The 19983-nt window shown below is 41.3% G+C and overlaps 1 protein-coding gene across 1 annotated transcript in view; it reads right to left on the reverse strand.

Moving 5' to 3' along the window:
* Positions 1-248: 248 nt before the first annotated feature.
* Positions 249-19983, reverse strand: part of col7a1 (collagen, type VII, alpha 1) — a 64675-nt gene continuing 44940 nt past the window's right edge. Inside the window, exons 67-91 of the mRNA XM_074634285.1 lie at positions 19768-19872; positions 19302-19358; positions 18833-18868; positions 18705-18740; positions 18562-18609; positions 18425-18460; positions 16480-16605; positions 16081-16290; positions 15959-15994; positions 14695-14739; positions 14473-14589; positions 14314-14385; positions 14129-14173; positions 12600-12635; positions 10674-10709; positions 10537-10581; positions 10392-10424; positions 9508-9570; positions 9344-9379; positions 8718-8798; positions 8530-8598; positions 1307-1342; positions 549-608; positions 388-432; positions 249-296 (exon numbers count right to left, since the gene is read on the reverse strand). Coding sequence (XP_074490386.1) covers positions 249-296; positions 388-432; positions 549-608; positions 1307-1342; positions 8530-8598; positions 8718-8798; positions 9344-9379; positions 9508-9570; positions 10392-10424; positions 10537-10581; positions 10674-10709; positions 12600-12635; positions 14129-14173; positions 14314-14385; positions 14473-14589; positions 14695-14739; positions 15959-15994; positions 16081-16290; positions 16480-16605; positions 18425-18460; positions 18562-18609; positions 18705-18740; positions 18833-18868; positions 19302-19358; positions 19768-19872 — 1557 coding nt within the window. The remainder of the gene's footprint in view (positions 297-387; positions 433-548; positions 609-1306; positions 1343-8529; positions 8599-8717; positions 8799-9343; positions 9380-9507; positions 9571-10391; positions 10425-10536; positions 10582-10673; positions 10710-12599; positions 12636-14128; positions 14174-14313; positions 14386-14472; positions 14590-14694; positions 14740-15958; positions 15995-16080; positions 16291-16479; positions 16606-18424; positions 18461-18561; positions 18610-18704; positions 18741-18832; positions 18869-19301; positions 19359-19767; positions 19873-19983) is intronic.

Here is a 19983-nt window from a genome sequence, read left to right on the forward strand (position 1 = left end):
GGTCACAAATTGTACAAATATAAGCCATCTGTTGATTAGTAGACATCTTTGTTTACATCCTGACTAGATTTTACCTTAAATTACACTGTACTAACGGCAGTGTGATGAATCTTCACTGACAGATGATAGCATTAGACCTTTGGGAACAATGCGAGGCTATATGTACACAACTAAAACCACATTCAGTAATATAACATGAGAATCAGTTTAAAATAAATCCTGAAAAACAACAACAGTGTCAGTGGAAGCTAATTACTCACATCTTCTCCAGGCTCTCCTGGTTCACCATCCACTCCCTAGCATGACGACAGATAACATGATTGTGAACATGTTGTTGTGTTAACTTTAAGAATATGTGTTGCCCTGCAGCATGACGGTAGTACTCACTCTCTCTCCTTTGTTGGCAGCAGCACCTTTGTCTCCCCTGTTACCCTGAAAGACAGCAGTTATGATACGGTGTTAATGAAACAGCACTTGACATTGTCACACTGTCTCTGTGGCACTGACTGAGAGTGAGCCTTCAGGGTTAATGCTTTGGTCAGACTCACCTTTTCTCCAGGTAAGCCTCTCTCTCCAACGGTACCTGGCAGTGTTTGACCATTAAGACCCTGCATTACAAGCAGAAAAGTGATGTCAGCTGCATTCAGCCACTGCCTCCTCATATACACAGATCAGCCATCACATTAAGACCACTGACAGGTGAAGTGAATAACATTGATTATTTCGTTACAATGGCACCTGCCAGTGGGTGAGATATATTAGACAGCAAGTGAACATTTTGAACTTTGAATTTTGTGTTGGAAGCAGAAAAAATGGGCAAGCGTAAGGATGTGAGCGACTTTGACAAGGTCCAAATTGTGATGGCTAGACGACTGGGTCAGAGCATCTCCGAAACTGCAGCTCTTGTGGGATGTTCCCAGTCTGCAGTGGTCAGGAAAAGTGGTCCAAGGAAGGAAAACCGATGAAACGGCGACAGGGTTCATTGATGCACGTAGGGGGGGCGAAGGCTGTCCCGTGTTGTCCGATACAATAGAAGAGCTACTGTAGCTCAAATTGCTGAAAAAAGTTAATGCTGGTTTCCGATAGAAAGGTGTCAGAACACACAGTGCATCGCAGATTGTTGCGTATGGGGCTGAGTAGCCGCAGACCGGTCAGAGTGCCCATGCTGTCCTAATGTTATGGCTGATATGTAGAATCTTTTAGTCTTTCATTTCCAGACTAAGCTGCGTTATTATGTTACACAATGGAGGAAAAAAAAGGTTAATGTAGCTACTTCCACGTTAATGCCAATGAAATAATGACTCACCCTCTCTCCTTTGGTTCCAGGGGGTCCGGCCACAGCCTGTAAGTGTGCAGAGAAATGGAAAAAATAATAGTAATTACCTGTGCAGCGTAATGTGGGTTATTGTTCGTGAAAAGACGTAAAAGTGTACTTAAAAGCATTAGTTCAAGTATTATATTAGCTACCAGCTCTCAGAGATTAAGAGCCTTAATGTCTTTAGGAAGAACTCCCACTGCTACAGCACTACGCCACAGTGAATGTGTTTGACAATCTATACTCTTCTTCTCTGTAGGAGGAAAAGGTCTTACAACAATTTGCTTAAAGGGTAACTTTGGTCCTGGACCCTATTTTCCCATGCTTTTGTGTCTAATGGGAATTGGTCCATTATTGAGGGATAACGCTGTAACCCATTGTAACGGTATGTTCTCTAAAAGTGATTTTTTTTGCCACTGAAAGGCTCAGATGGTTATTATAATTGTCTGACGACATTATGGAAATGACCCTACAGAGAAATAAAACGTTTTTCTTAGCTTTCGTTTGATCCGATCGGTTATTGTTAATGTATCCAAGTCCCCGCTCAATCGCCCATCGAATTCAAAGACCTCATCCACATTGTGGAAATCATCTAAATATTCAGCCATGACCTTGAAAATATATAATATAACACTAAGCACTTTCTGTACTCCAACACAACAAACTGCCCGGCTGGCACTCGTGTTTCCACCATGGATGTATTCCACTATTCCACCGTTGTCCTCCGGCAACACGTCACCTCGCAAGATTTCAGAACGAGACTTCACCTTGAGCGAGACTCTTTTCATAATGTTGTCAGACACATAACAATCAGAGCCTGTCATGGCAAAAACAAGCACTTTCAGTGGACGTAAATGACGGTGCCAGTTTGCCTCAATTGCACCATATTGCAGCTTGTGAGCAGCTGCTGTCTGCAGCACTCTCCCTCAATACTGGACCATCTTTAGAAATTGTTGTCCCTATTAGATAGTTAGACACAAAAACATGAGGAAATAGGGTCCAGGGTGAAAAATATCAAAGTTACCTTTTAAGAGATGCAATTCTTGTGTTAATAATCTGCCTATTCAATTGTACTTGACAATCGAGGAACAATTCGCTGATAATGTCGCTCAGGAGTTACTTTGTGATCAAGTGATGTTTCTTTTTTTGGTGTCCCAACATTTTTAGACTCCGTCTCGACAGTATGACAACTGCCAGGAAAAGTTGTCTGGGTCAAGAATGAGTCAATGAAGCAAAAAGGAAGCTCTAGTTCTTGCACCCAGAAGCACTGAAGCCAACTTTACACAACAAAGCTTTACACGTGACTGTTATCAAAGTCCATCGAAGCTTTGGAGCTGGAAAATGCATTGTCACTTCATCTTTGTTTGTGTGTGTGTGTGTGTGTGTGTGTGTGTGTGTGAACAAATGGTGGAGCTGCTGAGCAGATGGGCAAGTGTTGCCTTGTTATTCATCAAACTAGTGAACTCACTGACAGTGTCACGGTGGCTCTGTCCAAGGTGCTGAACCTGAGGCAGTCAGCAGTGAGGGGAGCTGTTCAAGACACTAGTCACGATTCATGTCAACATTACAAACAACAGGAACGGCAGCGAATACCGAATACCTGACAAGCAAGCTCCATCTTTGTGTCTTTATCTTCAGACACTTGAGAGAAACTACAACACTGACGATCAGAGGCTGCTGGCAATGAGGAGTTTAAATTGCTGTCGGGTGGCCTAGTGGTGAAGACAGATACCATATGCTGTGATCGCAACATCTCTGGTTCAGCTCCAGGGATGTCAGAACTCCTCGCTCTGAGAAAAGCGACAATATGATATGAATTTAGGACACATATTCACTGAGACATTATGTAAATGCTTTTAAAGCCACACAAAAAACTACTTTAATGTAGCATGTGAGCTTGAGAGCAGCTGCCTGCTAGCATACATTTGATAAAAAAACACCTAGGGGTGCACCTTTTGTGAAATTCTAAGCCGATACCGATGTTTAGAGTAACAATTTAGCCGATAGCGGGATACTGATGTTTTTGTATATTTTGTTTTTATCAGGGACCTCAGACCTCTTTTAAAGTAATTCAGCATTTCATTACGCTGTCTGAATAAGCACAAATTCAATAATACACATTTATGAAACGACCTTTAATATAGCCTTCTTTCACATTTATTCAAAATCCTTTTTAGCACTATAAAACTACCTTCATGTGCTCAATGAGAACAATGTTTCAGTATGTAGCCCAACAAAAATATACATTTTGTGAAACATAAATGAAATGTAAATGTAAACGTGATTAGAAACATAAGCAGTGTTTCAAACACGTAGACTTTACTTGTGAGAGCCGCCCATATATTAACGGTCGCCCAAGTATGTGGCGACCCATTTTGGAATTTTTAATAAAAAATATTTTTTATCCGTCCGAGAACGACAGCATCTGCAATCAATTAACTAGTGGGCTACTTTTAAGCCGCCGAATCAGCAGCTGGTTACTGTTGTCCGAGACCGAGCAAAAATAACCAACACAACATTTAGCCGGCGCATAACTGATGCAACACAACAGTTAAACATCGGCCACTAACAAGTGCCATCTTAATTGCCGATAGGCCTCGGCAGTCAACAAGGCGATTATCGACCAATACCGATAAATCAGTGCATCACTAAAAACACCCCATAGAGGCATCATGCAAAAGAATATGATGAAGTTTTACAAGCAAACATTATTCAGAAGATAAAGGGGTTGGAGCAACAAACGCTACTGGAAACAATACAGAAGTGTGAGAAACTCCGTGGTTGAATAAAAATGTGCTTCGGATGCTTAACTGAACAGTTCAAGCCTTTCTCCGTACTGTACTGCCAAACGGCCATTTCATCTCTGAAACAGCTGCTCCGCATCTGTACAAGCGAATCACTGAATTCCTATCATAATGCTTGGAAAACATTGCGGTTTTAGAGTTAATAGCTAGTAAATGTGCATGCTAATACATGTCATTATGAAATCTGGCAGCAAACCTGACAGACTTGAGTTTTGCATTACAAAAAGCTGCGCTCGAGGCTAAAAAGTTTGATTGCTCCTGGCTCAGACGTGGAGGGGATCTGCAACACAACAACAGCAAATCAGAGTACAGATAAGGTCAGGTGCACTCATAGGGTACTGATAGTTTTGTAGCAGTTTAATATACGTTTATATGATACAATGTGTCCGATTGGTGTTGGTATTTGCAGTGTAATGATACTGATATTGCAAATAAAATAGTTATATTGAGCCATGTCTAATAAAAAGTGAAAAACAGAGATGATTTTGACTCTACGTGATGAGCCCTGCAGAGAGGAAGTTATGAATATATGTGACCTTCTCTTGTCATTTTCAGTCTCACTGAGCTGAAATTTGGCTTAATTGAGATCCTCATCATCAGAATTGGCACAGACGTTGTCGCGCCGAGCCAATCCCTATTAACAGATGTCTGCAGTCATTCAAATACAGAGAACTGGCAGGCAATAATATTTCAGAGTCGGTGGTAAGGTAGTTTCCATTTGAAGGCCGAGTGACGCTGATGGCCGAGCAGGGTCGTGACTTATTGTAATGTTGGGAGTATATTCTAGGGAGAAATATTCAATTCAAGTAATAATGGGAGCGGCTACGTTGGAACATCCAGTTCACTCTGCTTTGCCAATTCCTGCCAGAGGTTTTATGATGCGTGATCATGCATGATAAGATGATGATATATCAATATATCTGTCAAGACTCTTCTCCAGGCTCTCTTTTTCTTGTTAAAGATTTATTCTGACAAGCCATAAATGTAGTTTGCAGCTCATCTACTTCAAGATATATATATGGATAAGGGCTGGGAGATATGGAGAAAAACAAATATCACAATATTTTTGATAAAATACCTCGATATTGGGATGATATTGTAGGGTTGAGCATTGGTGTTTTTACGAAATTTTTGATAAATAATCATCAGGAATGTGGATATAATGACTAATTGGGTAAAGACAAATAATAGAGCAGCTATAACAGGCTGGTAAGTTCGGAAAATTACATCACTTTACGATATTACAATATCCAAAATCTGAGACGATAACTTGTTTCATATCACGATATCCATATAATATCAATATATTGCCAAGCTCTAATATGAATTAATACAAGACAATCCAGAGCAGCGTGTGCCACTTGCAGACTGGCTGGTTCAGGCTTAAATAGAACACTAAAGCCAATTATCCATAAATGTATGCAAGGATTTAGCTGAAATTCACATTCATGGTTGGCTCCTCTGTTATTTTTAGACTGGGAGGCACTACAGGCCTCTACAGGGTTTTCCCCCATTTAGCTGAAATAAAACTCCAGGGCTGTACTGCACCAGATAATATAGACCTGGGAGAGTAGTGTGAGCGTAAGAAAAGAGTGACTAAATATCGTCCTGACATGTGAAAACTAATTTTCCTGGGTGAGCAAGTGCCAGAGAATTTGCTCTTTGAATGTCAATCAATAACAGTCGTATAACAGAGAAATCCCACTGAGACAGCTCGCAAGGGAAGATGGAGCTCTTGTATTTCTGCCTAATCCCAGCTCAAAATACCCACTGAATGGGAAGGATGTTAAATATTACAGTAGGTAGCTCACTGACAGACAAAATATCATTTAATATAACAGTAGAGTTTTGTAAAAGTTGTGTTTATCTCCTGATGAATGAAGACCAAATACAGATCTATTCTCACTTTCAACCGCCCAGACAGGTAGAGGTAGCTGCGGTACCACCACAGGGCACTGTGAACACGTTTTCACCAGGATAAAATTCATAAACCACACCTAAACATTTCCCAGGTTTGAGGTATGTAACCGACCCCATCATCTGCATATGTAGATTAAAAATGAGAAACAGAAATGAGAGCAGGTCCACAATCATCTGGTTTAACTCCATCATAGCACAATGTTTGTGTTTGATGTTGCTATAGTATGTAGAACACAATTTCTGGATTCAATAACCCTTCAATACCACAAATTTCTGCTTTACCGATTGTATTGACTTTACTGTATTTAAAGGTGCTAAATGTGAGATACAGAGAGAGTGGGTGCTACGCTTTTGCGACTACCGTCTCACACTCAACATGTGAATTTAAGCACGTTCATGCATGAGTGTTTGTATGATTTCTGTTTTATAGGTGTATGTACATTGTGACTTTGGTATGTTGTGTGATGCAGTGGCTTGGAGCCCAAGACGAATTTCCCTGCGGGACAATAAAGTATATCTTATCTTATCTTATGCCGTTGGTCAGGACAGCGTTATCAGCTGTTATCAATGTATGAGAGCTAGCCAGTGGGGCACGCTCTCATGCACAAACATGCACTAGAAGCATGTGTTGCCAGCCCAGTCATGTAAACAAATAGGGATGGGTACTGAAGCCCCGGTACTAAATGAGCCCCGGGGCAAATTTTTTCAAGACCGTAGTATAGATAAGCTCCACGTTAAGGAAATGTATTTCCTATTTATTTAGGCTACACAAACATTATCTTACAACTTTGATCTCACAAACTCTGTTTCTAATTTGTAATATCCAGAGGAGAGATCTCTCTCAGCCTGTGGTCTGTGTGCGAGGAGGCGGGGCAAGCACTCTCTGCCTCTCTCCCACACACACAGACACACAGAGACCGGAGACCCTGCTCTTGGCGACAATGGCTGAGAGAACAAAACGGTCCAAAGTGTGATTATACTTTAGTCAGTCGATTCAGACAATGCTCGTTGCCAAAAGTGCAACGAGTCTTTTGCCTTTAAGGGCGGAAACACAATCAATCTGTCCAAACATCTAGCGAAAAGTGCATCAGATACCGGTGGAGAAATGCAACGTTTTCGACAGACTAGCTCATAGTTCATCCCTCGTTGCCCCATCCACCATCATTACATCATAGTTTAATAGTGTCCTGTCTGAAACATGACTGTTTCTTATACTACAAGTAATTGTTTATTTATTTATTTTATATTATAATTATCACATTATAAGTGATTTGTTCAAAACAATGCTGTTTCTACTCGAATGAATCTATATACAGTATATATGCCAAAATAAAGCAATGTTAATTCTGTTATTCATTCATTATCTGTAACCGCTTATCCTATTCAGGGTCGTGAGGGGGCTAGAGCCGATCCCAGCTGACGTTGGGTGAAGGCAGGGTGCACCCTGGACAGGTCGCCAGACTATCACAGGGCTGACACATAGAGACAGACAAACATTCACACTCACATTCACACCTTCACACAATTTAGAGTCAGTGGTCATGAACCTAACCTGCATGTCTTTGGATTGTGGGAGGAAACCGGAGAACCCGGAGAAAAGCTACGCTAACACAGGGAGAACATGCAAACACCACACAGAAAGGCCCCAAGCCAGGTTTGAACTTGCGACTCTCTTGCTGTGAGGCGACAGTGCTAGACACTGCACCGCCTTGGAGCCCGCTCAAGGACACTTTCGACATGCAGACTAATTCTGTTATTAATTTGTTAAATTTTTTTTCTCTTTAGAAGCATAAGAGTAAGAGTAGTAGTACCATTAAAATGTTAACGATACCCATCCCTATAAACAAAGCATGGAGAAGCTCGGATTACAACACACACAGAGGGAGAGCAACTTCATTCTCTGCTCAGGTAGACATTACTCCTCTATATCTTTACATATACAATAGTTATTTGCTGCTATATAAATGCTCTGGATATCGTATGGAGCACCTTTAACTACAGGTTACTGACACTATATCCCCTCATCAACAGAGAACGTCTATTATCTAACGATTGGAGCACTCATCATGTTCCTCTCCCTTCAGCCTCACGGCTCACACTGCTGCATCCTACTCAGAGATATCAGAGTTACAATATCAGTTTACAGAGACAGCTAGCAGCACCATATAACCAACTAACAGCGGGACTCCAGGACAACATTAACAAGTGTACAAATTGCAGGGGAATGTCTCTGGGTTACAGGCAGCCCCCGTCCCAGGTGGACAAACAACAGCAGCCCGACCACAGCCCCCTGAAGGAAGACTCGGAATAGGCATCAGATGAAAACTCTCGCAGAAGGAAGCTAATAATAGCAACACATAAATGTTTTTTTTTGTCACTTCAGGCAGCAAATCATTCTGTAGCTGGGATCCAATAAAAGCAACCACAAAACCAATTTCATTGACTGTCCTCTTCGCCAGAGGCTGCTCGGTAGATAAAGCATGTTCTTACCTTCCCCGGAGGGCCGCTGTCTCCCTGCTCCCCCTTTAAGCCGTACTGGCCTGGAGGTCCAGCAATGCCCTGAGGAACAAATTACACAATGATGACACCGAGGAGGACCTGATAAAAACAGCACACTACACACTACATATACAGTTGACTACATGAACACTGGCACATAGAGACACACACACACATACCAGCTTTCCTGGTAATCCATGTATTCCTTCTTTGCCAGGCACCCCATCTCTTCCAGGGACTCCAGGTTTACCTGCTTCGCCCTGAGGAGCAGCACATACATCAGTATGTTTAATATATGTGTAATCACAAGCATGTGCAGTCACGTTCACATTTGAATGCACTACACAGGTTGCAAATCATCTAAAAAGATCTGTACAGCTCTCTTTAATCTGGTGCCCAATTCACCTCGAACACCACAATTATAATGGATCAGTTATGGGGTCTTCACTTGTTTTATATATTTAAAAATAATGAGATACTATTACGCAAACAGCCAACAGTTTACAACAAAAATTAAACCAAGAAAATGGTAGATGGCATGCTGAGATTGCTTGTTTTTCAGCTGAAGGTACAACAAATCACATGTTCTGTGACCTGCTATTTCTAATTATGAACACAAACGCAGCCCGCCTTTCATCATTAAAGGCTTGGCACACATGTTTTGGCATTTTTATTTAATTACCTTCCCATTTTCAGTTATAATTGAAATGCCTCAGGCTGAGAACATTTCTTCAATTTCACACTTCCTCACTGTGCTCCACACAGCTCAGCAACAGTGGCAACCAGATCAGGATCACATACTCACCACCTGTCCTGACAGTCCTGGAGGGCCCTGTGGACCCTGCAGGGAGAAATAAATATAGCGGTGAGAAGGAACACAGTATGATACACACCGTGAGAGTTTTGATCAATTTCATGAGGAAACATGAAAGCAGTTTTCCCCTGAAGAGAAGCCGTGGGGACACTTACTACAGCTCCGGGGGGACCTGTTGGTCCTGGCAGACCTGTGCTCCCTTGGGCACCGGGAGGACCCTGAAGACAGGAGAAATCAACTGCAGATCTGCTCTAAACCTTCACTGTCTAGATTGTAATGTGATTAGGCGCTAAGGAAATTGGGTAACACTTCATTTTATACGTCCGCAAATTTCATGGTAATTAGATGATAATTAGCAAGTAACCTATTTGAATTTTTTTTTGGAATTACTGCTAAATTACCCCAATATTTACTTCAAAATGTATCGAAAGTGACTATTATAAACACTTTTTAATAATGATATGCTAAAATAGCATATCATTGTTAAAAAAGGGCCCTTAGACTTGAGAAGCGGCTGCTCTTCATCGGAGGTGGAAAACCAAAACTAATAGAAGACACTTCTGATCAGGCACAAATCTCACCATTGTGTGACTTATTGTCTACACAAATGTAACCTGGTAGCTGATGTTTATTAAGACATTTCAAATAAGTTATTTGCCAATTATCATCTATTTACCTGCAGACATGGAAATAAAGCATATCAATTAACTTTGTATTATTTTCCTGTAAATGTATTAAATAAATTACCAGCTATTTATTACTGCTTATTGGGAAATATAATTATTAAATAATGTTTATAATAGATATAAAACAATAATAAAAGTCCAAAGTCGAGTCCCAAGTCAAGACAGCTAAACATTTAATTTAATTAAGTATATTTTGAGGTAAATATTGGGGTAATTTGGCAGTAATTCCAAAGAAATTTCAAATAGGTTACTTGCTAATTATCACCTAATTACCATGAAATTTTCAGACCTGTAAAATGAAGTGTTACCGGTAATTCTCTAAAATATGTAAAATACCACTGCAATTGTTTTACCTGGACGCCAACACCTGGCTCTCCTTGAATACCCTGTGAATAACACAAACGTTTTTATGACTTTGTCCAGCAAGCCATAAACAAAAGAATTTCAGCGCACATGCTGCAACACGTTCAGTAGCACGGCGATATGCAGCTAACTCACCTTCACACCTAGTGGACCTGGAAGCCCGTTGGGACCCATGGGGCCCTACAGTACATGAAACACACACCACCAACATGTAAACTGCTGCTGTGAAGAGTCTGTGTATACGTATGCTTCATCATGTGTGTGATACTTACAGTCGGCCCCCTTACGCCAGGCTCTCCTGGGTTTCCCTAGAAGCAAAATACAAGTCATATACAGTATATATTCACATCATAAAATACTCACTGAAACTGCACACAGGCCACATTTTAAAGAAATATTTTGCCATCTTGGAAAAGCTTATTGACTTTCTTGCTGAGCGTTAGATGAGAAGATGATACCACTCTTATGTTTGTCATTAAATAGGACTTTCTGGAGCCTCCACTGATTGCTTGGCAACCTCACGGTGATGACAGAATATGAACGACAACGAACAGATATGACAGTTGTATTGACTAGTGTCACTAGAGGCCCAACGATACGATATTATCACAATACATATTGTGATTTTAAACATTTTGCACTAAGATTTATTGCGATTTATTACCTTACTCAACATCTGTTTAAGATACAGTTTTCACTCTGTTCATCTCACTTCAATAATTTTTATTGCAGGAAAATGGGATTGATAATCCAGCAGACAGACTGACCAACACATGCATTAAGCACCTGACAAACTAAACTGTTTGTATTAGAGTCTACATAAAGTCCAACATAACTGAATGCGAACTTGTGTGGGCTGGACTACTGTACCATTACAGGTATTTTGAACAATGCAACTTGCAACAATGCAAAAAAATGATGCAATCACTTCGTCTCACATTTTTACCAAAAAAAAAGAAGAAAAAGCAACGTGGTTCTAAAATCAGAAATATTGCATCATGCACCTGACAAACTGAACTGTTTGTATTAGAGTCTACATTGTATTTGCAATATTGATAGTTTCTATAATACAGTAAAAGACTGATACTTTATTTATTTATTTAAAAAGGATCCCCATTAGCTGATACCAATAGCACCAGCTAGTCTTCCGTGGGATACACGGTCTTACTTGACGTCCGTGTATCCATACAATATTGCAATGTAAAATATTGCGATACTATGCAGTATTATATATTATATTATATATATTATATATTTCCCCCCACCCCTAGTATTGACCTTCTCATCTAACTCTTGACAAGAAAGCAAATAACTGCATTTCCTAAAATGTCCAACTATTCCTTTGAGCAACATATTTATGCATAAATATGTTTACAAAAATTGAGCACTTGTATAAAAAAATATATGTACTTTTTTTAACAACTCAATATTGGACAACATGGAGTTTACATAAATAATACACAGACGTGTCACTGATTGACGCTCTCTGGGAGACACAAATAAACAAACATCTGACTGACTGGTGACAACAGGTAGGACAACACAAACACAGAGGATCAACAATGTCAATAAAGAGACACTCGCATGGTAAGCTCTGAAAAATCAGTGCTGTGAGAGGGATAAGCACACAACAGACAGCAGCAGGAGCAGCTGCATGCACGATAAGCAGACTCAAGCGAAATGACAACACAGTACTTTTTAGAGTACCCAATTTCGTTTCCCCCTCTACTATTGCGCACTAGATCCTGGCAAGAGCTTCAGCTCAGGATGTCAGCTGACTTCCTTTCATCTCCTCCAACAAATCTGTGGTGTTTCATACATTTAAAATTCAACTTTTTCGAGTTTGACACGGATGCTTTGGGGACAGTTGGTCTTGATTAATATTTTATGAGGAACCGATCAAGGTCTGACTCGTATCCCAGACCCCAGCTCCCAGAATACAAATGCATTAAGATTAAAGTGGTGAAATTTGCCTGGGAGGTACATGACGATGCTTGCATCCTGATGATGGGTTATTCTAGTCTCCTGTTGTTCAATGCGGATACATCTTTCAAGCTATTTCCTGTCTAAGCTAAAGCCCACTGGTATCTCTAAAGCTTTGGTCCATTCCCCTCTTGTATCCGATACCACAGTGACAGGTTCTCCCAGCCCTCCCGCCTCCAGAGCTCAAGCATGCCAGCCAGCAGCAGAGAACCTACCGGTCTGCCTAGAACTCCTGGGAACCCAGGCAGGCCCTGGAGAGGATGAAAGACAGAAGGAAGGTGGATGATAGGAGGGTGAGGAGGGAAGACAGTGTTGGAAGAGGGGAAACAAACAACACAGAGAAGGAGATGGACACATATGAGGAGAGAGAGGAAGTGTGAGGTGAGGTGTTAGCTGCACAGCTGCAAACGGTTACTGTCTAAGATCTATGAAGACTCGGCCCAAGAGGGGGAAAAGAGCGCTCCGTCAGCCAACCCAGTGGTTTGCTCTGAAGATCAAGCCTAAGAGGACGGCCCCTTCACTGGGTTACTGGTTACTCACTGGTTGACCTCGAAGACCAGCGGGCCCTGTTAGGCCCTGCTCCAACATGGAGGGAAGGAAAACAAAAAGTGTGAGGAAGTGCTTAATACCTCTCCTCTCCTTCCTTTACATGTATTCCTACGCAATCATGACATACAGTACATCAGCTGTGTTTGGGCTTTTCGTGATCACTGTAAATACTATGGGAAGGAAAAAGATAAAACCTTAAAGGGATAGTTGGGTGTTTTGAAGTGGGGTTGTATGAGGTACTTATCCATAGTAGGTGTATTACCTACAGTAGATGACGGTCGACGTGCCCCCGGCAACGAGAAACAGACAGCTGGAGCAAAGCAACACAGTGCTGTGGATGGCAGATAAACGTATTTCAGCCACATAAAAGAAAGGCTCACCTAAAAAAATGTATATCCATTTAAGTGTACTCTTTGTTTAGAATATATTTTTCACCGCTTTATCTTGCCGTCAGACAGCCCTTACCTCCTTTCTGACATCAAACTGGTCTGAAAGTGAGACTTGTATGTGCTCTCTCCAAAACCAGCAGACTCAGATGACAAAAACAGTACAGATACATTTCACTTTCAGTTCAGTTCACCGTCGGAAAATATTCTAAATATAGCGTACACTTAAACCGATGTCAATGTTTTTAGGTGAGCCTATGTTTTAGGTGGCTAAAATACATTTTGCTGCCGTCCCCGTCCACAGTACTGTATTGCTTTGCTCCAGCGCTCCTGTCCGTTTCTCGTTGCTGGGGGCGTGCCGACCATCATCTACTGAAGGTGATACACCGACTATGGATAAGTACCTCATACAACCCCACTTTAAAACACCCTAAACTATCCTTTTAAGGTTTCCTATGATGTTAAGTGGAATCCTGCTGGTTTAATATTTTCAAAAAGCTGAGAGGGTGCATTATGTCTTTCATATGAATTAATACTCCTATATTTACATATGACAATATTGCAAATTAATTTAGGCAAATATGCAATAAGAAAGAACAGAATTAATATATTATTAACTATAACTATATATTGTTATTCTCATAAGAAAAAAACACACTTACCATGTCTGCTGAAAGAAATATTCACTAAATAGTTATACACGTGTCTTTAAACCAAGAAAGTCATTACTTTATCACACTCTATTACAAAAACAGAAAGCACAATATTGCCACATACAACTTAGCTCACATCCAGTACTTCACACTTACCGGTTTCCCATCCTGACCTGGCTTTCCTGGATCTCCTTGTATTCCCTGAAATGACAAAAACACAGATTGCTTCTTATAATCCTTTCATAGATTTTCATCATGTCTTGAGTGTAGTAAGAGTAAGATCAAAATCTGATTTTCTCCCTTCAGGAGTCTGTGATTATTACATCTGAGAGCCAGCTCACCTGCGAGCCATCACGTCCTTTGTCTCCAGACTGTCCTCTGTCTCCTTTATCGCCACGAGATCCCACAAGACCCTGTAAGACGCATTAAAAGTAGCTCATTTGCATATAGAAACTTGTGACATATGTGATAGTATTATATATATTACGTTTAAATCTTACCCGTTCTCCTTGAGGTCCCGGTGATCCTGCAGCACCAGGTTCTCCCTTCGGTCCTAAAACTCCTGGAGGGCCTCTGGCCCCAGGCGTACCAATCAGTACTGAGTCAGCAGATGCTCCCTACAGTGCACACACACACAAATGCTTATGAACTGTGTCCTATTTACAAAATGTGGAATCTCAGTAGTTTTACTTCACTAATAACAAGTATGAGAAGAAGTTTACCTTTTGACCTGGTGAGCCGGACATTCCTGTTGGCCCGGTTTTACCCTGAAAAAAACCCCAAAATTCTCAGTTAAGCGTGGAAGTTTTTACATAAAAAGTGCATTTCTTGGGGACCTCTATGAGGGGGATAACGTGAAGTCATACACAGCTCTAAAGGAACAGTTTGATTTACCCCTTCATCAGTTTTGGAGGTATCTTCAAATGAGGCATCTTTTAGATCACACATGTGGCTCAACTTCTTTAAAACCCCCTGACTCGAACACACCCTCTTCTATTCTGGGTTTATTTCGAAAGGGACATGTGGCTTCAAAATATTACTCCATGCTTCTGAATCACTCAGATACTATGTCATCTAATCTTAAAGCGTCGTAGGATATAGATTTAAATGTATAATTTTCTGAGGAGGCATGGACAAGAATTCTAAGAAATTTAAAGACCAGAGAGATTAAAACAAGACTGGTCCAGTTTAAAATTATAAATAAAATGTACTGGACTCCTTCACAGTTATTCAGAGCTAAGTTAAGAGAGAGTCCAGAGTGCTGGAGGTGCAACGAGAATGATGGCACTCTGGTACACCTTCTGTGGACCTGCCCAAAAGCACAAGATTACTGATCAGCCATAAATGAAATATTGGTGAGGATGTTCCAGTTTTTCCTAGTTTGTACATTTTGGATGATCCCCTACCACTGTACGAGCTCCCCACATCAGATGCAGATTGGATTCATACGGCTCTTATGCTGGTTAGGAAAATCCTAGTTCGTGAGTGGAAGTCCGCGGATTTGTCCCCCCCCTGAATGTATGGTTCGGTCAACAGGGAACTGTAGCAGCATCTCAGAAATTGTCTCTCCATCTCAATAACCAGGTGGTGAAGTATGCTCAGAAGTGGGGAAAATACCTGGACTTTGTGAATGGTCAATAATAATCTAGCTTAACCCCTCTCAGATGGTGGACAATCTGTGATTACCTGTTTGTTTGATGTATTTGGCTGTGTGACTACAGCCAGTGTGACCTTGTGTATGTTTCCTTTTATTTTGTTGTTGGTAGGATACATTTTTATTTTAATTATTATTTATTTATTTATTTTTCATTTTGATTTTATCATTTATGACATTCTCATTTCTTGTCTACTTCTTGTATTGTTTCTATTCATATTCAACCACTTGTACTGAAAATTACAATAAACAGTTTTAAAACATGCATTTCTTCTCACTGACTTGATGTGGAGGACCAAAATAAACAACGTCAATGTGACATAAACACTTACAGATTCTCCTTTTTCACCTCTCTCTCCTCTCTCCCCCTGAAATAGAGATATACACGATATTGGAACAGAATCATGTTCAGTCCATAGAAAATCATTTGTTTACCTAACTCTCCTCAACTCACCTTGTCTCCAGCTCTGCCAGACTCCCCCAGTTCCCCAGCTCGCCCAGGAACTCCCGGTATTCCTGGTTTACCTGACTCTCCAGCGGACCCTGGGGGTCCCTGTGGCCCTCGCTCTCCAATGGCTCTACCTGTAGGCCCGGTTGCTCCCACGGGTCCTTGCTCCCCTTGATCCCCTTTTGTTCCTCTCTCTCCGTGAACACCACGGGAACCCTGGTGCACAACAGGAAATGGAAAGAGATAAACAAATCTAAATTTCAAACTGAATTATGTTGATAAGACATTTTAATAAACATCGAAATGGAGAGCACCATCTGGACTTGCTCTGATCTTACTGGGGGTGTTTATCAAGCTTTTTTTATTTTTACTGTAAGCCTCCAAGATGCCCTTAGTCACACTTACATCTGCACCAGATAGTCCTCTCGGTCCGGGTTCACCACCGTCTCCTTTTTCACCTTTCGCTGCCTTCTGCACTGTAGGGGCCTTTGGTGTGTCCTTTGTGTCCATAAGCACCTTCAACTCAGACGCCTGTGTGGAGGGAAGAAAAGGGAAATGGTTGGCAAGAGCTTCATAACTTTCAGCCACAGACTGCCTGTGAAATGCTTTAGACATACAGTAAATGGTAATGGAAATGGAGGTTAGCAGACTCCTCCACACTGGCGGGGCGACGTTTATTCGAAGAAGTGACAATTCAGTCATAAACCGACGACTGTCATCGGTCAATCTTGGAACCCATCGACTATCTGCCTCTGGGAGCAACATTTCTGGGGTTCTGGTGTAGCTCGCGGATATCCGGGCCAAGACTTCGTCTTCTGTGCGACGGTCATTGTTTACTGCCCGATTAGCAACTTGAGACTGGAATTGGAATTGAGAGACGATGCGTACAACCGGATTGTTTCACAGGTAGCCAGTTTACAAGCTAATAAAAAGCTAAATCATCATCAGATGATAGCCGGTAGATTCCCAGACTGCATTTCTACCAATACGTTCCGCCTCTTTTGCTCTCCACACGGACACACATCAACATGTCCTATTGCCTACAGATTGTGCATGTGAATGCAGATGTCTGTTTATAGAGTTTAGTCATTGGTCTACGTCATGCTGCTGTGGGTTTTAACTACTTGAAGTCCTATTTTTATAATGCCCATAAACCAAGAGCCAATCCCATATTTTACCATAGCAACTCTGTTAATCCACTTTTATTGGATTGGAGACATTTTTATTTTCAAACTAATTGATGAGTTATAAATACATCCGGAAGCTGTAAATGGCACGATGACACTTAAAAGAACAAATGGACAAATAAAAAACACCCAGTAGCAAAATTTAATTTCCATTAGCAAGACCATTCTGGTAAAATATTCATCCATGTATCCATAATAGATACATGAGTAATAACTGAGACTAAGGCTGTTAGGCATTAATAAAAATGCAGTTAAAATGCTCTGACGCACAAATTAATTTTGACATTTGGTATATAAATATGATTAATATTGCATGCTTTCTTGGCTATTCTGACCCACAATCCTCTGCACAGCGGATATATGGGCAAGAATGTCAAAGTTCAAGATGCAATGTAATGACAAAGTAGTACGTCATATTGTATGCATAATGCATGCAACAGTACGTATTTTCCAAGGGCAGCTGCAGTATGTACTAACAGTAAAAAGAAAAACTATGTAAATGGACTTGCATTTATATAGCGCTTTTCTAGTCTTTCGACCACTCAAAGCACTTTACACTACATGTCAGTATTCACCCATTCACACACTGATGGCAGAGGCTACTAAGGTGCCAACTTTGCCCATCAGGATCTAATCTAAATACTCATTCACACACTGATGGCTATGCCTTCGGGAGCAATTTGGGGTTAAGTGTCTTACACAAAGACACATCGACATGTGACACGGAGCAGCCAGGGATCGAACCACCGACCTTCCGATTGGTGGACAACCTGCTCTACCCTCTGAGCGACAGCCGCCCACTATGTGATTTGGAGCATAGCCCCAGTGTTTGGTTTTGTCCGTTCTGGGCTACTGTAGAAACATGACGGAGCAACATGGCAGACTCTGTGACTAGGACCCGCTCCCTATGTAGATATGAAGGGCTCATTCTAAGTTAACGAACACACAACAACTCTTAGTTTCAGGTGATTATACACTAACGAAAACATAGTTATGAATATTATATTCCATTTCTGCTAATAGATCCCCCGAAATGTTACACACTGTTCCTTTAAATGACAACAAAATACTGAGAACCAGAAACCGTTTTACACCTTTAAGCGCTCAACAAACAGAAATGTGACAGAATCATTCAAATGCAAATTGTGTGGCAGCCCACATACCGGAATGCCAAGGACGGCCAGAGCCTTCTGTACATCCTGGTAAGACAAATAAGCAAACATCAGTCAACAGAGAGGAACAACACTGACGATAAATGAGTCACCGCTGAGTCATGACAGGTGACGTGCTGACGTCTTACCACTGCTGTCCCAGGTTTGCCTGGCATCCCATCCTCTCCTGGGTCTCCCTGCCAATAAAAAAATATCAAATTGTCAACACAAAACACATAAAAGCTCACGCATGTCACACTTAGATTACAATAGGGATGGACGTTTAACTTACAATATCACCTTTGAGGCCAGATTGACCTCTATCCCCCTGGAACAAAGAAAGTTTGAAGGTCAAAATAAAAAAACGACGACTAAGTGGTTACTGATCTAAAGAGATCAGTGCAGACAAGTAGGACTTACTCTGGCTCCCACAGCTCCAGGGATCCCAGGTATGCCCTGAAGGACAGAGCAAGGACAATGATAAAACATCAACAGATAAGATAGTGGGAGGGCTGCAGCAGCACACAGGGACAGATGTAGATAAAAGACACATCTCTGCTGCTTCATGTGGGAGAGAGACGCTGCTGGGGACAACATGACACATACAGATATCCGCTACTATAGAGGTTTTCTAGCTGTCGTTTCTGTCAAATGACCTTTGCTATGATAGTATGCAAAAAGAAACACAATCGTATGAAAACACAAGCACATGCAGAGGAATCCTGTTGTATGCATACTGATGTTTATCTTCCAATAATGCACATTAGCCCTCAGAGGTCCATATCTTTCCAAGCACACATCGCTTCAGGAAAAGCAGCGACTGTAATATGCATTTTAAAGAATGTAATTAAAAACAATGTCAGAGTGCTGCAAAGTCATGCATACTCACAGGGGTTCCTGGAGGCCCCTGGGGGCCTGGGGTAGCTGCTCCTTTAGCATACACCACCTAACAGACAGGGACAACGTTTCGATTAGTAAAGATGACAAACTATCATTCCCATTTATGATGCATTTCAAATGTAGAGCTGCAATGATTAATCGATTAACTATTAAATGTATAGTCAACTATTTGGATCACAGTTTAATTGGGTCTCTCTTATTCCAGCTTCTTAAATGTGAATATTTTCTGGTTTCTTTACTCCTCTATGGCAGTTAACTGAATATTTTTGAGCCGTGGACAAAACTAGACATTTGAGGACGTCATCTTGGGCTTCGGGAAACACTGATCCACATTTTTCACCATTTTATAGACCAAACAACTAATCGATTAATCAAGAAAATAATCAACAGATTAATAGACAATGAAAATAATCATTGGTTGCAGCCTTATTCAAATGTGTCTACAGCAGTCAAACCTGTCCTGGAGGACCAATGCTGCCAGATGCTCCAGCGGGCCCTGAAGGGCCAGAGGGTCCGGCAGGCCCAGCAAGGCCCCGGTCTCCTTTCTGCCCGTCCCGGCCCTGGAAAACACATCACACAACTGAGACTCTCTACACAGGGTTACTTCCTCTTGCGCTACAGCCGAGCCTGAACTATAAAATCAAAGCAGGTGGCCGCTGCCACCCCTCCAC

The sequence above is a fragment of the Sebastes fasciatus genome, chromosome 1 (assembly GCF_043250625.1).
Source record: "Sebastes fasciatus isolate fSebFas1 chromosome 1, fSebFas1.pri, whole genome shotgun sequence".
NCBI classification, from domain to species: domain Eukaryota; kingdom Metazoa; phylum Chordata; class Actinopteri; order Perciformes; family Sebastidae; genus Sebastes; species Sebastes fasciatus.